Source organism: Juglans microcarpa x Juglans regia, chromosome 3D (genome assembly GCF_004785595.1).
Source record: "Juglans microcarpa x Juglans regia isolate MS1-56 chromosome 3D, Jm3101_v1.0, whole genome shotgun sequence".
Lineage (NCBI taxonomy): Eukaryota > Viridiplantae > Streptophyta > Magnoliopsida > Fagales > Juglandaceae > Juglans > Juglans microcarpa x Juglans regia.
Window position 1 is genome coordinate 39,558,409 of NC_054598.1, and position 18,632 is coordinate 39,577,040.

An 18,632-nucleotide genomic window follows, 5' to 3' on the forward strand; every position below is an offset into this window, starting at 1 on the left:
AAAATGATTGCGCGGTGTTTATACACTTACTCTATTCAAAGTTCAATAAATTCTTGTAAGAAGAGAAGGAGAATAAAGTTCTAACTTCTAAGATAAGAAGGGTAAACATTTCTCTATTGGAAATTGCCTTCTACAAAACAGCTCAAGCAGAAAGCTCTACTGCAACAGTGAAGTTCTGCTGCAGAAGGCAGCAAACATTCTTTACTTAGCACAGGCCAGATAAAAAAAAATCCTAGTCTCCACTTCCCCATGTGGCATACTTCTTAGCACCAGAAAGCTCTACTGCAACAGTGAAGTTCTGCTGCAGAAGGCAGCAAACATTCTTTACTTAGCACAGGCCAGATAAAAAAAACATCCTAGTCTCCACTTCCCCATGTGGCATACTTCTTTAGCACCAGATTTTACATCCTGAAAGAACATGCATTTTTACACGAAGGAAAACCAAATCAATGCCTTGGCAATTCTGGAGTCTCCATCAACTTAAAGTTGATGAAATCGTAGTCGTTGCAGAATGTGAAGTGATAGACTGATTTTGGGGTCTTGCATGGAGGAGGAGAGGCAGGATCTTCATGCTTCCAAGAAGATCCTCCGTCTTCAATCACCTGCTCGGCCATCTCTTCCAAATCAAGATGGTACTTCTTCAGGGGGCTTTCTATCTGAATTCACGAGTTGCACACGTCTTTTTTATTGAAGGCTTTAAAGACCAGGAAGGAAAATAAAAAAGACTTGAGGAAAATGCAAACTGACCTTCGTTTTACTTGACACTGGTGGTGCACGAGGAAATGTAAAGTATTTGGGATGAGCTAAACGCATAATAACAGTAAGAAATTAACAATAAAAGGTAAAGGACAAATTGCGTATTAAGGAGGGATGTTCATTCATAGGTACGTATGGGGAAAGTTTGATATTACCATTATCTAGTCCAACTGTCTTCAGAAATTCATCCATGTCCATGGCCTTTGTCTGTGCTTTGATGCACTCGAGATGATTGTGCAGAAATTGTTCGTCGGCAATAGCATTGGGTTGATGAAGTTGTTCTTCTGCAACAGCACTAAGCTTCATCTTAAGGTTCTTCTTTGGTGCCTCATTCAGACGTGCTTTTCCAGAGTTTGAAATGTCAGAAAGAGCCTTCCTGTTACCGGCCAGCACGGTTTTAATGACTTTGGAGATGCCTTTCTTTTTGTTTGTATCATTTCTGAGTTTAGAAACGCCTGAATCTTCATCAATTAAAGCGAGATTTTTGGAACTTTGCTTTTTTGTTGCCTGATTTAAAGGAGCAGGCTTCCCTGAGTTCGATAAATCACAAAGAGGCTTCCTTCCACCAAGCCCCGCTTTCCTCTCTGCTTTCAAGACATTACTCTTTCCCCCAACAGAAGCACCTGCCGCAGATTTCAGAAGGTTAAACTAATGAACAGCCCAAGTGATTAGTGGAGGGAAAGCAGTCATTTAAACATTTGCAAAGAAAGTACAGATAGTAAAGTACCATTGTAGCGAGGATTGAAGTTCTGATCTTGGATTAGACTGCCAGCTTGCGTTGCCATTCGTAACTTTCGTGGTCCAAATTCCAGTCAATACCTATGATTGAAAACCTGCACTTGTAAAAGGAGAGAACAAGTACTCAGTCTAACTGATTTTTTTGTCATCTAAAAGGAGTTATATAAGCCTCTGAAATGAAAAGGCCAAACAGCAACCAGACCCCTCTACAAGTGACTTCCCTGTAACATTCTCGAGAGGGTTTAAAGCAAAAAAGGTCCCTCCGAGAGAGATCAAAACGTCTTTCGCTTGCTTGTGCTAGTTTCAGTTGGATAAGAGTATCCTCCCCCCCCTCCCCCTCCAAGTAACATGGATTATTTCAAATGTTCCCTCTTTTTCTCTTTTTCCTACCTTCTCGTGAAACAAATTAGGAACATTATTTCTTATTTTTGCAAATTTATTCCGAGTGAATGGAACCCTAGACTTTGGAACCCTAAATGTTCCGAAAAAGTACTCGTAATTCGAATAGTCAGAATGCAAGCAAAGCAACATTATTTCTTGCTTTTATAAATCTGATTTCGAATCTATGAAACTCTAGATGTTGGGCAAAAGAAAATGGATGTAACCCAAATCATCCGAACGCGCAAAGAAAGCTTTTGTGTGAATTAAAAAGAATATATTGTGTGTGTACTGTCTGTGTGACTAACCCTCTAACTTTAATGCATAAACCCCAGTATCCCTAGATGTTCACAGTCGAAAGCGCCCTTTTTGGGTTTGGGGGGTTTCACCATAACACTCTGGTTGTCGAGAACGGGATAAAAGGACACGGTACTTTGGGTCTTAGATTTGATTATTCCCTACTTCTAAAGCAATTTAAAAAAAATAAATAAATAAAAAAAAAAAAAAAAAAAGACAACTGAGGTAAAGATTTCATCTCTTCTAGTTTCTTCCATTTTCGCAGAAACCACTAAACCAAACAGCCTAATCATCAAGAAACGTATCTTTGAGTTTCAATCAGATAAAAAGGAACCAAAACAAAAGACTTACTTTGGATGGAGAACTCACAAAACGGTTTCTAAGGGGCGATCTTTCTTGATTTACTTTGGATTTCCTCCTAGTTCTCCCTTGGAGTTTCTTGCTTTTCTTTCCTCGAACCTTCCGTTTCTTGTAAGGCAGTTGTTAAGAGTGAGCAATCCATTCAAATTTGGCCGGTCCTATATAGGAGAGAATTGGAAATCCAACGGTAACATTTTAATGCTTTTACATTATTACCCTTCGTTGCACAGGATGTTTCTTTGCACCTGTCGAATAAGACTAATTGAGTTATTTTATCCATAGTCCATACACCATATACTTATAATAATAAAAAAAAAAAAATTGTGGCTTGTAGTATGTAAGATGATAAGTCTAATTTTTTTTTTTTTCGAAAAAAGGAACATACTATTGATAGGCGCTCTACATCTTTCTAGAAAAATTTTATTTAGAAACCAATTCTATTTGGAATCGGTGTGGGTAAATTACACCATGCGATTTATTTACATGTCAAGACTTGATTTATTAGAGAAATTTAAAATTAAAATCTTCTACAAAACAAATCTTATCATGTTAATAAAATAGAGAGTGTGCACACTGGGTTCCAAATAGAATTTTTTTTAGGACTGTGATATTAAGAGTGTAACTGATTCGGTTTTATTCATTTTGGACAGTTTTTAGAACCGAGTTGGTATACACCGATTTTATAAATTTATAAATCGATATAAGACCGATTCAACACTGAAATCAGAACTTTTGGTTTTACGGTTTTGGTCTAGTCCAATTTTTCTGGTTTTACGAAGAAACAAAATCATATTCCAACAAAACTTTAGCATATGATATTGTGATTGAACCATGTCTCCCATTTTATGTTATATTAATGTTATATCAATTTTATCTTATAAAATTAAAATTTATATGTTATATCATAATCAAATGTTATATTAATTTAATTTTATAAGATTAATAGACATGGATTTAAAATTTCATGTTATATTAATTAACAATTTAGCATATAATACATATAATATAATATAAAAAATCATATAAAAAATATTTTATGTATCATATTAGAAATTAAAAATAATATTTATGACAATTCTCAATTAATGGCGGTGGTTGTTAAGTAGTCCCGTCAAGAGCCATGAATTTTATAAGTTGGAATTGCCTAGAGCTTGGAACCGTCGAACAGTTTAAGACTTTTACCTAACGGTGAAGGATAAGCAACCCAAACTAGTTTTTCTTATTGAGACAAAACTGGTACATGCTAAATTTGATTTCTTAAAGAGGAGATTGGGCTTTGAAGGACGTTTTGTGGTGGATTCAAGGGGTAGAAGTGGAGGGCTTGTACTGTCATGGAGGAAGGAAGTGGGAGTGGAAATCCAAAGTTTTTCACAAAGACATATAAACGCTGTAACTTTAGGGACTTTACCTGAGGATAATTGGACACTTGCATCTTTGATCAAGATGTTAGTAAAAGAAAGAAAGTATGGAATTTGTTGTCTTTGATCAAGCAAACTTTGCATAAGAAGTGGTGTGTTATAGGTGATTTTAATGAGATCCTCTCACAGTGTGAAAAATATGGGGGCAAACAAAGATCTGAAGGGTGTATGGAGGATTTTAGGAGGGCTTTGGAAGAAAATAATCTGTTTGATCTTGGATGGAGTGGGGATATGTTCACTTGGAGTAATAAGCATGAAGATACAACTTTGAGAGGTTGGATAGGGCAGTGGCTTCCCCTCAATGGATAAGGACTTACAAAGATGTTCGAGTAGTTATACTGGTGGCTAGAAGCTCAGATCATAAGCCTCTTTTGTTGTCATATAATAGGTGGGAGAGGAGACCACGACTCAGAAGGAAGATATTTAAATATGAAGATAGTTGGTCTACTGAGGCAGAATGTACAAAAATTGTGAAATCAGTTTGGTACAGAGAGGGTCTGCGGCAGAGCCCTTGCAAAAGGATTCCAGAGAAATTGAAGTCTTGCAGTGGGATCCTATCTAATTGGAGTTCAATGAAGTTTAGAGAACATGAGAGGCAGATAGAAAAAAAAAAAAAAACAAAAGAACTGAAAGGTTTGCAAGAGGATGAAAATCAGTTTAATGATGTAGAGATAAGAAGCATTTAAGCAGATCTAGTTCACTTGCTGGAACAAGAGGATAAGAAGTGGAGACAGTGAGCAAAATTGAATTGGTACAAACTGGGGGATAAAAATACTAGGTATTTCCATGCTTGTACAAATCAGAGAAGGAAAAAGAACTGGATCCACAATATTTCTGATGGACAAGGACAGACATTGAAAGAGCAAGTTGACATTGAAGGAGCTTTCTTGAAGCACTTTTATGAAATCTTCAAATTATCCAATTCAACTAGAGAGGTGATTGAGGACAATTTAAAACATGTGGAATAAAAAATGAATGCTGCTATGAACACTGACCTGCAGAAACCATTCACAAAAACAGAAGTGGAGGAGACCCTTAAACAAATGGATCCTCTAAAGTCCCCAGGACCTAATGGATATGGTGCATGTTTCTACAAAGCACACCGGTCTGCCATTGGTGATGAGGTATGTGAAGCTGTTTTCAATTTTCTTAGAGGAGAAGGTTTGGATTCTACTTTTAACTTTACCCATATAGTTTTAATTCCAAAAGTAGCAACTCCAAAGTTTGTGACTGATTATCGACCTATTAGATAGTTTTATTCAAATTGATATTAAAAGTATTGGCTAATAGATTGAAAAAAATACTCCTAGTTGTTATTTCTAGGCACCAAAGTGCCTTTATACCAGAAAGGCTCATTACAAATAATATTGTGGTCGCATATGAGCTTCTCCATTCAATGAAGACAAGGCAAAAGGGAAAGACATGGAGCATGACACTCAAGTTAGACATGTCAAAAGCATATGATCGCGTTGAATGAAGTTATTTACAAGCTGTTATGGTGAAATTGGGGTTTGAGGATAAGTGGATTGAGTTAATTATGGCTTATGTGAGTTCAGTTTCATATTCAGTTATTGTGAATGGGCAACCTACTGAACCTTTTACTCCTTCTAGGGGACTTCGACAAAGAGATCCATTGTCTCCATATATGTTTATATTATGTGCTGAGGGGCTTAGTTCTCTGTTAATAAACTCTAATTCAAGTGGTGATATAAAAAGGGATGGATGTAGCAAGAGAAGGAACAAGAATCAGTCATCTTATGTTTGCTGATGATTGTATTCTCTTTTATAGAGAAAGTCTTATTGAATGGAATAAAATGCAGAAACTGTTGGATACATATGGGGCAGCCTCAGGTTAGTGTTTGAATAGATAGAAGACTTCGATTTTTTCCAGTTCTAATACAGATGAGAGGACAAACGATCAGATTATTCAAGTGGCTGGTGTCTCCCCTAGCAGTAAATCTAAAAGATATTTAGGCTTACCTGCTATGATTGGAAGATCATAGTATAATACTTTCATAATTATAAAGGATAAGGTGTGAAATAAGTTGAATAATTGGAAGAATAATTCCTTGTCACAAGCAGGAAAAGAAATTCTGATTAAGGCAGTGATTCAAACAATACCTACTTTTCACATGAGTATATTCAAATTGCCAAGGAAGATTTGTAAGGAGATTAGTGCTACAATGTCAAAATTCTGGTGGGGACATAAACAAAATGAGCAGAAAATTCAATGGAGAAGTTGGAAAAAGATGGGAAAATCAAAAAAGAATGGAGGGTTGAGATTTCGAGATATTGAATGTTTTAACAATGCACTGCTTGCAAAACAATGCTGGAGATTGTTAACTGACTCCACTTCTATGTCTACTCAGATTATGATGGAAAAATATTGTAAAAACAAAAAACTCCTAGAAGCACCTTAGGACAAAGTCCATCTTTTATATGGAGAAACATGTGGCACTCTTTGGATTTGATGAAGGCTAGTATTATGTTGACGGTAGGTAATGGATAGAAAATTAATAGTTGGGGGATCCTTGGCTACCAACAACTGCTACACACAAAGTGCAGTCACCTGTTCAGTTGATAGAAGGAAATTCCAAAGTTGCTGAGCTAATCGAATCAGAAGCTGGATGTTGGAAGAAGGAAGTGATAGATATTGTTTTTTGTCCTCAAGAGACTGAAATTATTTTTTCCAGTTAGTAAACAAGGTGTGGAAGACAAACTGATATGGGGGCATATAAAAGATGGAAAGTTTTCTGTAAAAAGTGCATATCATCTTGAAATGGCTAGGAAAAAAAGCTGTTGGAGGTGAGTCATCAAATCACACTGATAGAGGTAATGGATGGCAGTAGTTATGGGGTTAAATGTACCTGGGCATGCTAAGCATTTTATTTGGAGAGCTATCCATGAGATATTACCCACTAGAAGGAAATTATATGATAAAAACTGTGTGGATTCACCAAATTGTCCCATCTCTCTGCATGAAGAGGAAACTGTATGTCATGTGCTGTGGTGTTGTACTGCAACTAGTGATGTTTGGTGTAATATGGGCAGTCCAGTTCAAAAGTGGTCGAAGACAGAAGCCAACTTTATGGATTGATGGCAGAATTTGAATGAAAAGGTCTCTCGTGATGATCTTCAAAGAGTAGTTATGATTATGAGAAGAGTTTGGTAATCTTTCAGAATCAGTTTGAACCACCAAATAAGTTACTTGTCGCGACAATGAATGAACTCAAGGATTTCAAGCAGGCTCAAAAAATGTCAAATCTGTCTCATAGTGTAACAGGGAATGAGAGGGCTCTGGCAAAGTAGAAAAAAGCGAGTGTATTGGAGGTTAAGGCTAATTGGGATGCTGCTATTGATGGAAATGAGAAAAAGATGGGGATTGGAGTCATCCTAAGAGACTCTGCAAGTGATATACTTGTATCTTTATGCCAGTGCTTCTAGTGTGCTGTCCAATCTTGTGTAGCTGAAGCACATGCATTGAGAAGGGCTGGAGTTTTGTGAAGAACTAGGCTTCTCAAATGTGACTTTTGAGGGAGATTCACAATCTATTATCCAAGCTATAAATAGTGTGCATGAAAACTGGCTGTGGCATGGACAACTCATTGAAGACATCAGAAGAATGCAATCCTGGAGACCTTTTTGGAAAGTCCAATTTGTATTTAGAGAAGCAAATTGTGTAGCGCACACACTAGCAAAGCATGCTTTTGTCCATTTTCAACAAATTATAATAAAAATCGACCGAGTTTTATTCCATTTTACTAAATCAGAACCGGTAAAGATCGATTTTGGTTTATTGGTTTTCGGGTTTTTTTTTTTTTTTTTTTTTGAACAGCCCTGTCAGTAAAGTAAACGGTAGACCATTGATCAATCATCAAGTAGTCAATTAATGACAATTCATTCTGAAAATCTTAAAAATCTTATTCGATTTTCTTTTTTATCTAAAATATATTGTAGGAAAATTTTATTTACAAGGCTATTTTCTACACATGGCCACATATTAGATGTGATTCTGATGCGACACGTGCTAATGTTAGCACAAAAAAAAAATAAAAAAACTTAAATAATAATAATAATAATAATAATAAAATGATCAAATATTATAAAGATTTATTAAGATTCCTGATACATTATGCTTGAAAGGACGAGGGCTAAATGCCTTCTAGTCAAATTCAATTGTCAGATCCGATATGTCGTTACGAAAGCTTATATTTATACATATATATATATATATATATATATATTTAAAAGGACTTGGCAGATATATAAATATATATATATATTAGAATAATAATAGATATAATTTAAAAATGTACAAGTATTGTTTATTCTTTATGAAATTATAAAAGTGTTGAAAGGCATGTATATTTCCGAAGATCGAGCAAAGCTAATCATCATGTAAAGAAAATGAGAAGTCACCAAAACAATTAGGACTAGTTTATTTTCAAAGATAAGATGATATGAGTTAAGATTAAAATTAAAAAATTAAATAAAATATTGTTAGAATATATTTTTAATATTATTTTTATTTTAAAATTTTAAAAAAATTGAATTATTTATTTTATTTTATGTAAAAATTTAAAAAAGTTATAAAACGAGTGATTTTTAAAATTTTTAATTTTAATGTTGAAAGCAAATCAGACTTAGTTAGGTTGGATTATGGTGGGCGGGCAAGCGGGCAACCTCTAACTGAATTCTACACTACTACTACTAATACCATTCTAGCTAGAGAAAGAGAAACAGCTAGCTAGCCCTCCCTCTACACACATATACATATCTACAAACATGATTGCATAACGTTTTATTTTTAAAACCATAATCTACTGATCTAAATAAATGGACAACTAGCTAGACTTTGTGTAAAATATTGCTCGCCAACACACACACCTTACATTCAGATATTGGTTAGTTTTCTGACCATGTACGTACGAATCACATAATCACAATTTATAGCAAGAATATATTTTTATGTTATATCAAACTGATCTTTCACATGAATATATAGTATATCTCAGATCAATACTAGTTGTTTTCTAATTCCTTCTTATGGCCTATATACCTAATCTCCTCCCACTTCCAATAAAAATTTTATATCCAGTCCATTTTTACGTAATCAGTTTTTCAAATAAAATTTAAATTACAAAGATTTTGATATAATATATTATTTAAATTGTTTTTCTATTCCAAAATCTTTAGGAGAGAATGGGTAACCAAAGAATTAAGATGTGCACAAAATCATGATCTGCCCCATGAATTGCGTAACTACTATTCTACTTCGTCTACTTCGTCCAGTTTCCAAATCAAAACCAAAGCCATACCAACATCTCGTTTCTTTTAAGACGCCACAGTCCAGAAACTGGCTCCATCGCTAACTCCAACACAACCTGCTATATGGACACGCCATTGATCGACGGCGACTACCCGCCTGTGAGAAGCGTGGGGGAGGCGAGACGGGTCTTGTGGAAAGAGACGTCCATGTTATGGAAGATAGCGGGGCCCATTGCCTTCAACATTCTGTGCCTCTACGGGACCAACTCTGTCACCAACATCTTCGTCGGACACATCGGGGAAGTGGAGCTCTCTGCCGTCGCTATCGCTCTCTCTGTCATCGGCACCTTCTCTTTCGGCTTCATGGTACGGGCCTCTCTATCATATGATCTCATCATGTGCTATATGTTCTTGTTCATATCAATTAGAGATTAGGAGGGCTTGAGTCAGTTTCCAAGTTGGATCTTGTTTTAATTTTCTCGTAATTTCTCTGACATGAACCAGCGGATAACAATGCGAAGTTTTTTTCTTTCCTCTCTTTGGAAACAATGCAAAGTTGTTGATGACGAAACTGGTTTCCATAATGGGTTACTTCTTTTCTGGTGGTTGTTTCAAGATTAGGGAAATTCAAGCTATTGCTGGAATATGAATTTTATAAGCAAGTCATGGGTATACAATTTCTTACTTATCCGGAATATAATATATGTATAAATACATACATACACATACATGTATCCGACACATCCATTCATCGTAACTCATATCTCATTGATCAACATTGATGTGGCTTTTATTGTTTGTCCCAAAATTGTGTGTAGCTTGGTATGGGGAGTGCCCTCGAGACGCTTTGTGGTCAAGCTTTTGGTGCTGGACAAATCTACTTGCTCGGTATTTACATGCAACGATCCTGGATTATCCTCTGGGTTTCCTGTATCGCTATCTTGCCGATTTACGTCTTTGCTACCCCGATTCTAAAGTTCCTAGGACAAGAAGATGACATAGCTGATCTTGCTGGAAAATTCACTGTTTTAATCATTCCCCAGTTATTCTCATTTGCCTTCAATTTCCCAACGCAGAAGTTCCTTCAGGCCCAGAGCAAGGTTAGTGTGCTTGCATGGATCGGGTTCGTGGCTCTAATAATACACGTGGGGATGCTTGGTCTTTTCATATATGTATTCGGTTGGGGGGTAACTGGTGCAGCCATTGCACTTGACATCACAGGTTGGGAGATCGCCGTTGCTCAGGTTGTCTATGTTGTATTTTGGTGCAACGAAGGGTGGAATGGATTGTCTTGGTTGGCTTTCAAAGACATTTGGGCCTTTGTTAGGCTCTCACTTGCATCGGCAGTGATGCTTTGCCTCGAAATTTGGTATATGATGAGCATAATAATTCTAACTGGTCACCTTGATAATGCTGTGATTGCTGTCGGTTCCCTCTCTATTTGGTAAGACCACAACAAACACTTGCTTTTGGCATCGAATTACAAATAATATCGCTAAACACCTATATGCAGCTTCATAGCAAAATTGCTTGTTCTGTTTTCCGAAGGATCCTCAATCTCAACATGGATAGTTATATTATTTTAAATCATGAACGAACTTATAAAGAAAAGGAAAAATTTAATTATAAGCGATTCTACGCACTAATACGCGCCACATTCAATATGATTGGTCAGAAAGTAAATTTTATTGAAAATAGTGCTAATTTGAATTTAGAATATGAAAAATAAAAACACCTTATTCGAAATCATGGGCTTATCCAATCATGAAAGGCCACATGACATGAATGTTTATTGTCTGTTGATCATGTGGTAAGAAAAGGGAGGGTTAAAGAAGTTTAATCTTTTTTTGATCAATTAAAGAAGTTATTCTACCATGTACTTCTCTGGAATTGGTGCATAGGCTAACATTATCCTGGATCAAATACTGATCGTTGATAGCCTGAATAGTTAAGAACATGCACCTCTAAATATGTTCCTTGTACTCATCATTATATTTCGTATTCCAGCATGAATTTCAACGGGTGGGAAGCCATGCTGTTCATTGGAATAAATGCAGCTATAAGGTACATCGCTGAAACTCTGAGTTCTTTTTAGGGAAAATACACTTTTTTGTTTTGCTTTTCACACCAAACTATAAAAACTAAAACATTTAACTCTGTAAGTATAAAAAACTAACAAAGAATATCCAATCTAATTATATCCCTTAAGATGAATGAAAATGTGTGATGTAACACAATTTTGATAATTAGATCTTTGTGGAGGGTACACATTGCAACTTTTTTTTATGGTTAAAGTGTGTAATATATCAGTTTTAGTAAATTTGAGGGTGCGAAGTGGATTTTTTCTCTTCTTTTAGTATCATTTTTTGGTGAGTTACACTTAAAACACCTATTTAGTCATGGTAACCATAAAATAAGTAATAATTGAAGAACACTATGATGTTGTATAATGTATTGCTGTTGAATTGCTTATGGATAATGTGAGGATTCTATTAATAAATTCAGAGAATCATGGCAACGTGGCCAAAAAAGTTGCTTACTGAGATAGAGATGGTAGAACACTATTGAGTTTTGTACTGTGTTTTGTGGAAAGTTTGCACTTGTTGTGTAGGTTGACAAATTACGTGGATCACTAGCATCTTGTAAAGTATGTGTTTGTGCTTGGTCTCTTAAGTTTCTGTTTTCATTATTTTATGTACTATCGAAATAGGTACTGGCATCTGCTCTATGTTCGATTCGTTGCTACTCCATAGTTGATTCTCTTTTCTTCCCGATTTGCAGTGTTCGAGTTTCCAATGAACTTGGATTGGGACATCCAAGAGCTGCAAAATACTCTGTTTATGTGACAGTACTTCAGTCTCTACTCATCGGGATTTTTTTCATGGTCGTGATCCTGATAACTAAAGATTATTTTGCCGTCATTTTCACAAGCAGTGAAGATTTACAAAGAGCTGTCTCTCGTTTGGCATTCCTTCTTGGCGTGACCATGGTTCTTAACAGTGTTCAACCTGTAATTTCAGGTCTCATATCATTTGGGTTCTTCTACTTTATCTATGTTGTATAATATATGCTTCTCACTTCCGCCCCTTCAATATATTTTGAATCATTCTTGCAGGCGTTGCTGTTGGAGGTGGTTGGCAAGCATTGGTGGCTTATATCAACTTGGGTAGTTATTATGTTTTTGGGCTTCCACTTGGATTCCTTCTCGGTTACACAGCAAACTTGGGAGTGATGGTAAAAATTTTCAATTCCGCCTGCATGCGATGCTAAGGAATTTTTCATTGTTAAAGCTTTGGTGTCAATGCCTCCTCAATCTAAACTTCATCAATGTCTCTTGAAGAAAATGAGGGCCTTATTGTTTTCTCTCCTACTAGTCTCACCAGTACTCATTTTCACTTTTGTAGGGACTTTGGGGCGGCATGATATGCGGAACTGCTCTACAGACTTTGCTACTCTTGCTTGTACTGTATAAAACTAACTGGAACAAGGAGGTAACGGAAATTTCTTAACCTTTAGTCATTTGAGCTTTAGTTACGCTTGCTTGGTGGTAAGGGTTTCATTACAGATTCTACCTCTTGCAGTTGTGTTATCTTGGCAACTTTTTTGATGGTTTTGAACTTCTAATAACTAACGTGGACGTTTAATTATGGGAATTTATATAAGCTAAAAAACAAAGTACAAAATTCCAAAAGGTGGGAGACATTTAGATAGTGCTGATTCTCTTGGGTCCACACACACACTTAAGACACCATAACTCTTGCTTAGAGAGGTTTAAAAGTAGAGAGTGATGATATTATATCACTTGCAGGTTGAACAAACCACGGAACGCATGCAGAAATGGGGTGGCCAAGACATCAAAATCGACATGATACCTGATAATGTTTGAACTTGCTTATTATATGTAAAATTGTCTGCTCATTACTCCGAAATATTTTTGGGTGCCTCAAGTGACCCCAAAATTCCATGCCATTCATGTTGTTCAGGTCTTCACTTTAGCATTGCATTATCCTACTATGGCTTTCATATGAGCCGCAATTTTGAGCTCAAGTTAGAAGTACATATCATCCATCATATTCCGGCTAGGAGTTTGACATTTTACCTCATGGTTTTTAATAATATCCTCCTTTTAATTAAGCTCGAAATTAATTCCATAATAATAAACCGAAACGAACAAAGCGTATTAAACAGAATATTTATATAATTATTTTCTACGGTATGAATTTAATTAAGTGTGATATTACGACACGTTTTTCTAGATAGATTTAGTGGCATTTAATATTTCGTATAGGTGATGAGCTATAAAATGAGATTCAGGAAACAGTGCAACGAGATAAGTAGCTCAATGATAAATAGGATTAGCACATAATCAGATTGTTATTATTAAAGCCAATTCTTGATAGCCACATTTTATGTACCATGCATGTCATGATATATACAAATATTTCATCTAGCATAGTGCACGATCATGTCATTTTGCATCATATTCAGATTCAGCACTATACAGTTATTTATATTAGTATGTATGTCATGCATCTCACGTCGCATAAGACACGTAAGTTATTTTAAGTTCAAGTGCAAAGATAAGATAAGATTAGTTTAATTAGATGACCATTCAGATGCATGGTACCAATGCAGTTTTAAGGTGGATGTGCAAGCCACATACTCAACTATGGTCCACCGTAGCATGCCAAAATACTACCTTAGCAGTTCCCTTTGTTGAAGTGGGATGTGGGGCTGGTGCACAACTTTACACACATGATTAAGTGTGTTGGTCATTCATATCAGTTAGTTAAGGCAAAAAAGTCGGTTAATTCAAATAATTCAAGACACGTCATGTATAGCATAAATATCAGTATGATCAATCATGATTTTAAGCTCTTAGCATGAAAAATTTTATAAAAATATTACGTTTATTATGTTTATGTTGTGATGAGTTTCTTACTAAGTCGAATACTCATTTTAGTTTTATTTCATATTTTTAACCATCTAAGTAAGAATAATGTTTGAAATGAGTAGGCGAGTCAGGCTTAATTGGAGCAGTTCGATTTAGTTCCAAACTTTATTTAATTAGTTTAATTTATTAAATTATAAAATCTCTTGTCTGGCTATATATCCGTAAACACGTGACATCTCTAATCCTAGGGAGGAGGGTGTTCAAATCACCTCCAAATACACGGTCAACTTTGCCGGAAAACCATAGAAACAACCATCACAGATAAAGCTAGCATTGTAAGTGAATGGGTTCCGGAAATGCTTTCAATTTCATGTAGCAGAAAAGTCGTGGCTGTGGGAGGTCGCATCCGATACGTTCGATAAGCAACAAGTCGGCGACGCTTCAACTTTGCATAGGCTGCCCAATCATTCAACTATTCTATCTGGACTACACTTCGATTGTAAAATTTTAATATGCTCTGTAAAATTTTATAAATAGAAATTTTATTTATAGTCTTTAAGTAGAGACTGTATGTATAGACATATTATTAAATGAGAGAAAATATCATTTTAGGAGGGATAGTTTTGTAATTTTAAAAATTTTTAAAGCTAAAATAGCCTGGCTTGCATTGCAGTCCCCAAATAGAGACTGTACCTAGCATTGCTCTTTTATAAAATTCTAATATAAATAGAAATGTCTCTTCAATTTTTTTCCTACAATCTCAAAATTTTGTATAATTTCTATATATTATTTATTTTCAAGAGTAAGGTGTCACCAAAATTAAATAAGAAATAAGTTTAAGAGAAATAATAAACTTATTAATATGGATCTCAAATTCTTTTGTTATACAATATTAAGCTTCTTAATATAGAATTCAAAGTGAAAATAAAAGAAAAATCATTTAAAGTTGGTGATCTATATGGAAAATAGTTGAGAGATGTTATCCTCTAGATTTCATTGAGCAAGAAAAAATTATTTAATGTCTCTATTATAGTATTATAGGCTTAATGTGACACGAAAATATCTAGAATTTACATGAAACTTAATAAACTAGCTTACATACTAGCATAAAAGATGACATTCTAAAAAATCAGTTGATAGTTTCTATGAAGCAAATAAATTCTAAATATTAAAACGTTGTATTTTTAGAATTTTATTTCTATTTGTATATTGCAAATTATTTGGATCTAATTTTATATATAGTTATGTTTTTATGATTTTTAAATCTCAAAGACTCAATGTATCACACACTAAAAAATTTGGTACGCTTAAAAAAAAAGAAATGATATTTGCAGTCATAAATGCGTAAGTATCGTGCATTCACCTTGAAAAAAGTAAATAAATACAAGATCCACATAAAAAAATAATAATTTTTTAACAGTAAATTTTATTATTTTTTAAAATAACTGCATAATATTTATATACTTTACAACTGCATGCAGCATTACTTTTAAAAATACTGTTAGTTCTGTCACTGTCCCGTAGCGAAGCTCTAGAACGAATATGGGCTTGGATGTAGCAAAAGTGCGGATATCAGGGAGCTGGCAAAGAGAAAATGGCCAGGCCGGTTTAGAAGGGCAGGGCTGAAGGATCTGATCTGGCTTTGGAAGTTGTGGGTCTTCATAGGAGGAAGCCCAAGCATGTGTCCATGAGTAACTGGGAGGCAAGGCTGCTCACCGAAAGTCAAGTTGAATACACATGCATCGATGCCCATATATGACTCTTGGAAAATACTAATACGTTGTATGAGTTTGTCTTCTTATTTAGATCATTTATACATGTATTTATTTTTTTATTTAATGGTTAAGTGACTTTTAGTGTATTAGTATATTTTTTATTTTTTAAAAATATTTAAAAAATATAAAAAGAAAAAGAAAAAAATTAAAATGTGAAAGTTGTAATAATGGACACGGCACACTAGCACTACTCTATGCCTCTTATAGGATTGGCCACAAGCTTCTCCTTGAGATCTGACCTTCCTTCCTTAAATCAAACATGCTTTAATTTGTCATTACACACTCGGTTTTTATATGTCTCTGGTTGTTCACTTACGCGTTAAAAATTATAATGTGTTTTCTTTCTTAAACGAGGTCCTACTACTCACGGTCTTGTAAGACTTGGGACAAGAGTAATGCTATTTATCATTCTAACTTTTATCATCCTTCTATAATCTTATAATTTATCATTAGATGATTAGAGATTATTATTACATTTCACTTATAAATCTATCATCTAATACCACATCATGGGATGATAGAATGATGATGAAAATTAAGATGATGAATAAATTTTTTCTTAAAAAACCTCGATCTGTTTAATTTATATTTATTAAATATATTTATTTATATGTTAGTTGGGGTGTTTTGTTTTTTCCTTCCTATCTAATAAGATGTGGTCTTGGTCATTCATTCTAAATAGCTTACTGGTTTTTCAGAACTATCTAGAAGGCATCTGTGAGTTTGTGTAACCTGGGCCCAAGGGTATATAAGACAAATCGACTTCCAACGAGTTTTTTGCGCGTTTGGTACGTGGGAAATCTATTTTAATAGTGGCAGAAGCAGTAATAAATATGCCCATAAAACTTTCAACAAATAAATAAATAAATAAGCCCATAAAACGAGACAATATCAACGCGCGTGGCTCCAAACAGCCCACGGCCCCACTCCCCCACGCGTTTCGCCCCCCCTAATAGCTCCCCCACTCGTTTGCTTACTGCTTAAGCCATTCCTAATTTCCTATTACCATTTCAGACACTGACAGCCTAGTTATAATGACCTCATTCTTTTTCTCAAAAAAAAAAAAAAAAAAAAAAAAAAAAAAACCTTATCCTAACTTCTTTGCCCAATTTACCCTGTACCTTTTCAACATATTCCCATCTTGTCCGCTAGCCCTGTCAAGTGCCAACTCAGTATCAAGGGCAATTAGAAACTCAGCATTCTCCTTGGGACTTTAAATACAGGATCTGGTTCCCCACTCACCTCAATGCACCCCGACGACATTTGGCCTTCTCCAGAGCATTCATTTTTTACAAGACACCGCATTCAAACTAATGGCCTCTCGATACGAAGTAGAGATCAAGCTCTCCTCGGCTAGAGACCTCAAGAACGTCAACTGGCGTCATGGCCCCATCAGGCCCTACGCCGTCGTATGGGTTGACCCCAAAAACAAATGCTCCTCCAAGGTCGACGAGGAGGGTGACACCTGCCCCCACTGGGACGACGCCCTTGTCCTTCCCTTGCCCGGCTCCATTGACGACTACCCAACTCTCTACATCGACATCGTCCACGCCGGTTCCGAGGAAGAAACCAAGCCTCTCATCGGATCCGCTCGCCTCAAGCTTACGGAGATTCTGGACGACGTCGGCTTCAATGAGCGCGCCCACCGAACCTTACAGCTCAAGCGACCCTCGGCAGGCCCCACGGCAAGATTGATGTTAACGTAGAAATACGACAGCCACGCTACCGCGCGCAGGACCCCTATCACGCGCCATCTTACGGGTCCCACCACCATCGGCTTCCAGATCCTACGACTATACTCCTCCGCCACCCTATGGTAGTAACCCGTACGCAGCAGCGCCACCACACGATCCTTACTATTCAGCGGCACCACCGGGTGGGTACCCCTACAGTGGGTACAACGCGCCAACACCTTACGGGCAACCAAGTTACGGGCAGACACAGTACGGTGGGAGTACGGCTACGGGCAGGTGGAGGAGAAGAAGAAGGACAGCAAGTTTGGGATGGGTACTGGACTGGCGGTGGGAGCGGTGGCAGGGGTGTTGGGTGGAATCGCAATAGCAGAAGGTGCCGATTACGTGGAGGACAAGATCGCCGACGAGGCCGCCGAGAGGGTGGAGGAGCAGTTGGAGGATGATGCTGGCTACGAGGGGGATGACTTCTAGATGACGGGGGCCTAATTCTGATGTTATTTCCTTTTTTATTTTAAGATTCCAATAAATCTTTCTTTTGATGGCTAGAAGGAGAGGATGAATATGATGAACTCCAAAACAAGAACAGAGGAAAAGAAAAAGAAAGGAGTGATGGCGTGCTTGCATATGTCGTATTCATTAACTTCTTCTTTCCAAGTGGTTGCTTCCACTTTTCTCAATATTATTTCTTTACTGTAAAACGCTGGCCAAAAAAATATTGTGCTGAACGTTGAAGATAAATTTGATGAGTCGTTGATTTGATTTTTGCATGATGTGGTGGCTTGTAAAAGTAAACTGGGTGCTCCTCCTCAAAATAAAACTCGGTGTCCAGCTTGGTAGTTTTATTGATATCAAGAAAATGATAGATACAGCTAATCAATTATCTGTCTATACAAGAACAGTACATTCATAATTACAAAGTTAATGACTAATTGCACCTCAAATAAGGAAATCCAGCTTAATTTCTCTTGTCTTAGGAAGTAAACGAATGTTCTGATCATCCAAGCAATTCTTAGCAGCAGCCGTTGCCTCTTTTTCAAACTGGTCTGTTATTCCA

The 18,632-nt window shown here is 36.2% G+C and overlaps 3 protein-coding genes across 5 annotated transcripts; 2 read left to right on the forward strand and 1 right to left on the reverse strand.

Moving 5' to 3' along the window:
* Positions 1-381: 381 nt before the first annotated feature.
* Positions 382-2,759, reverse strand: LOC121256256. Of its 3 annotated transcripts, none has more exons than XM_041156983.1 (5): positions 2,521-2,759; positions 1,484-1,589; positions 912-1,379; positions 748-764; positions 382-656 (listed from the first exon to the last, which is right to left on the reverse strand). In XM_041156983.1, exons 2-5 carry the CDS (start codon positions 1,539-1,541, stop codon positions 447-449), a joined length of 753 nt encoding a protein of 250 aa, XP_041012917.1. In that variant the 5' UTR covers positions 1,542-1,589; positions 2,521-2,759; the 3' UTR covers positions 382-446. The 3 variants fall into 3 exon arrangements, with proteins under 3 accessions (XP_041012917.1, XP_041012916.1, XP_041012915.1); XM_041156982.1 differs by having other exon boundaries at positions 748-803; positions 1,484-1,575; positions 2,521-2,743; XM_041156981.1 differs by having other exon boundaries at positions 748-803; positions 2,521-2,741.
* Positions 2,760-9,145: 6,386 nt separating this feature from the next.
* Positions 9,146-13,349, forward strand: LOC121256255 (protein DETOXIFICATION 35). The gene is made up of 7 exons (XM_041156980.1): positions 9,146-9,581; positions 10,034-10,659; positions 11,223-11,279; positions 11,997-12,235; positions 12,331-12,449; positions 12,620-12,706; positions 13,024-13,349. The coding sequence occupies exons 1-7, from the start codon at positions 9,339-9,341 to the stop codon at positions 13,099-13,101; spliced, it is 1,449 nt and encodes a 482-aa protein (XP_041012914.1). The 5' UTR covers positions 9,146-9,338; the 3' UTR covers positions 13,102-13,349.
* Positions 13,350-16,872: 3,523 nt separating this feature from the next.
* Positions 16,873-18,166, forward strand: LOC121255586 (protein SRC2 homolog). The gene is given in 4 exon segments (XM_041155967.1): positions 16,873-17,552; positions 17,555-17,644; positions 17,647-17,832; positions 17,835-18,166. Coding segments are annotated over 4 exon segments (846 nt in total). The 5' UTR covers positions 16,873-17,197; the 3' UTR covers positions 18,050-18,166.
* The last annotated feature ends 466 nt before the right edge of the window (positions 18,167-18,632 follow it).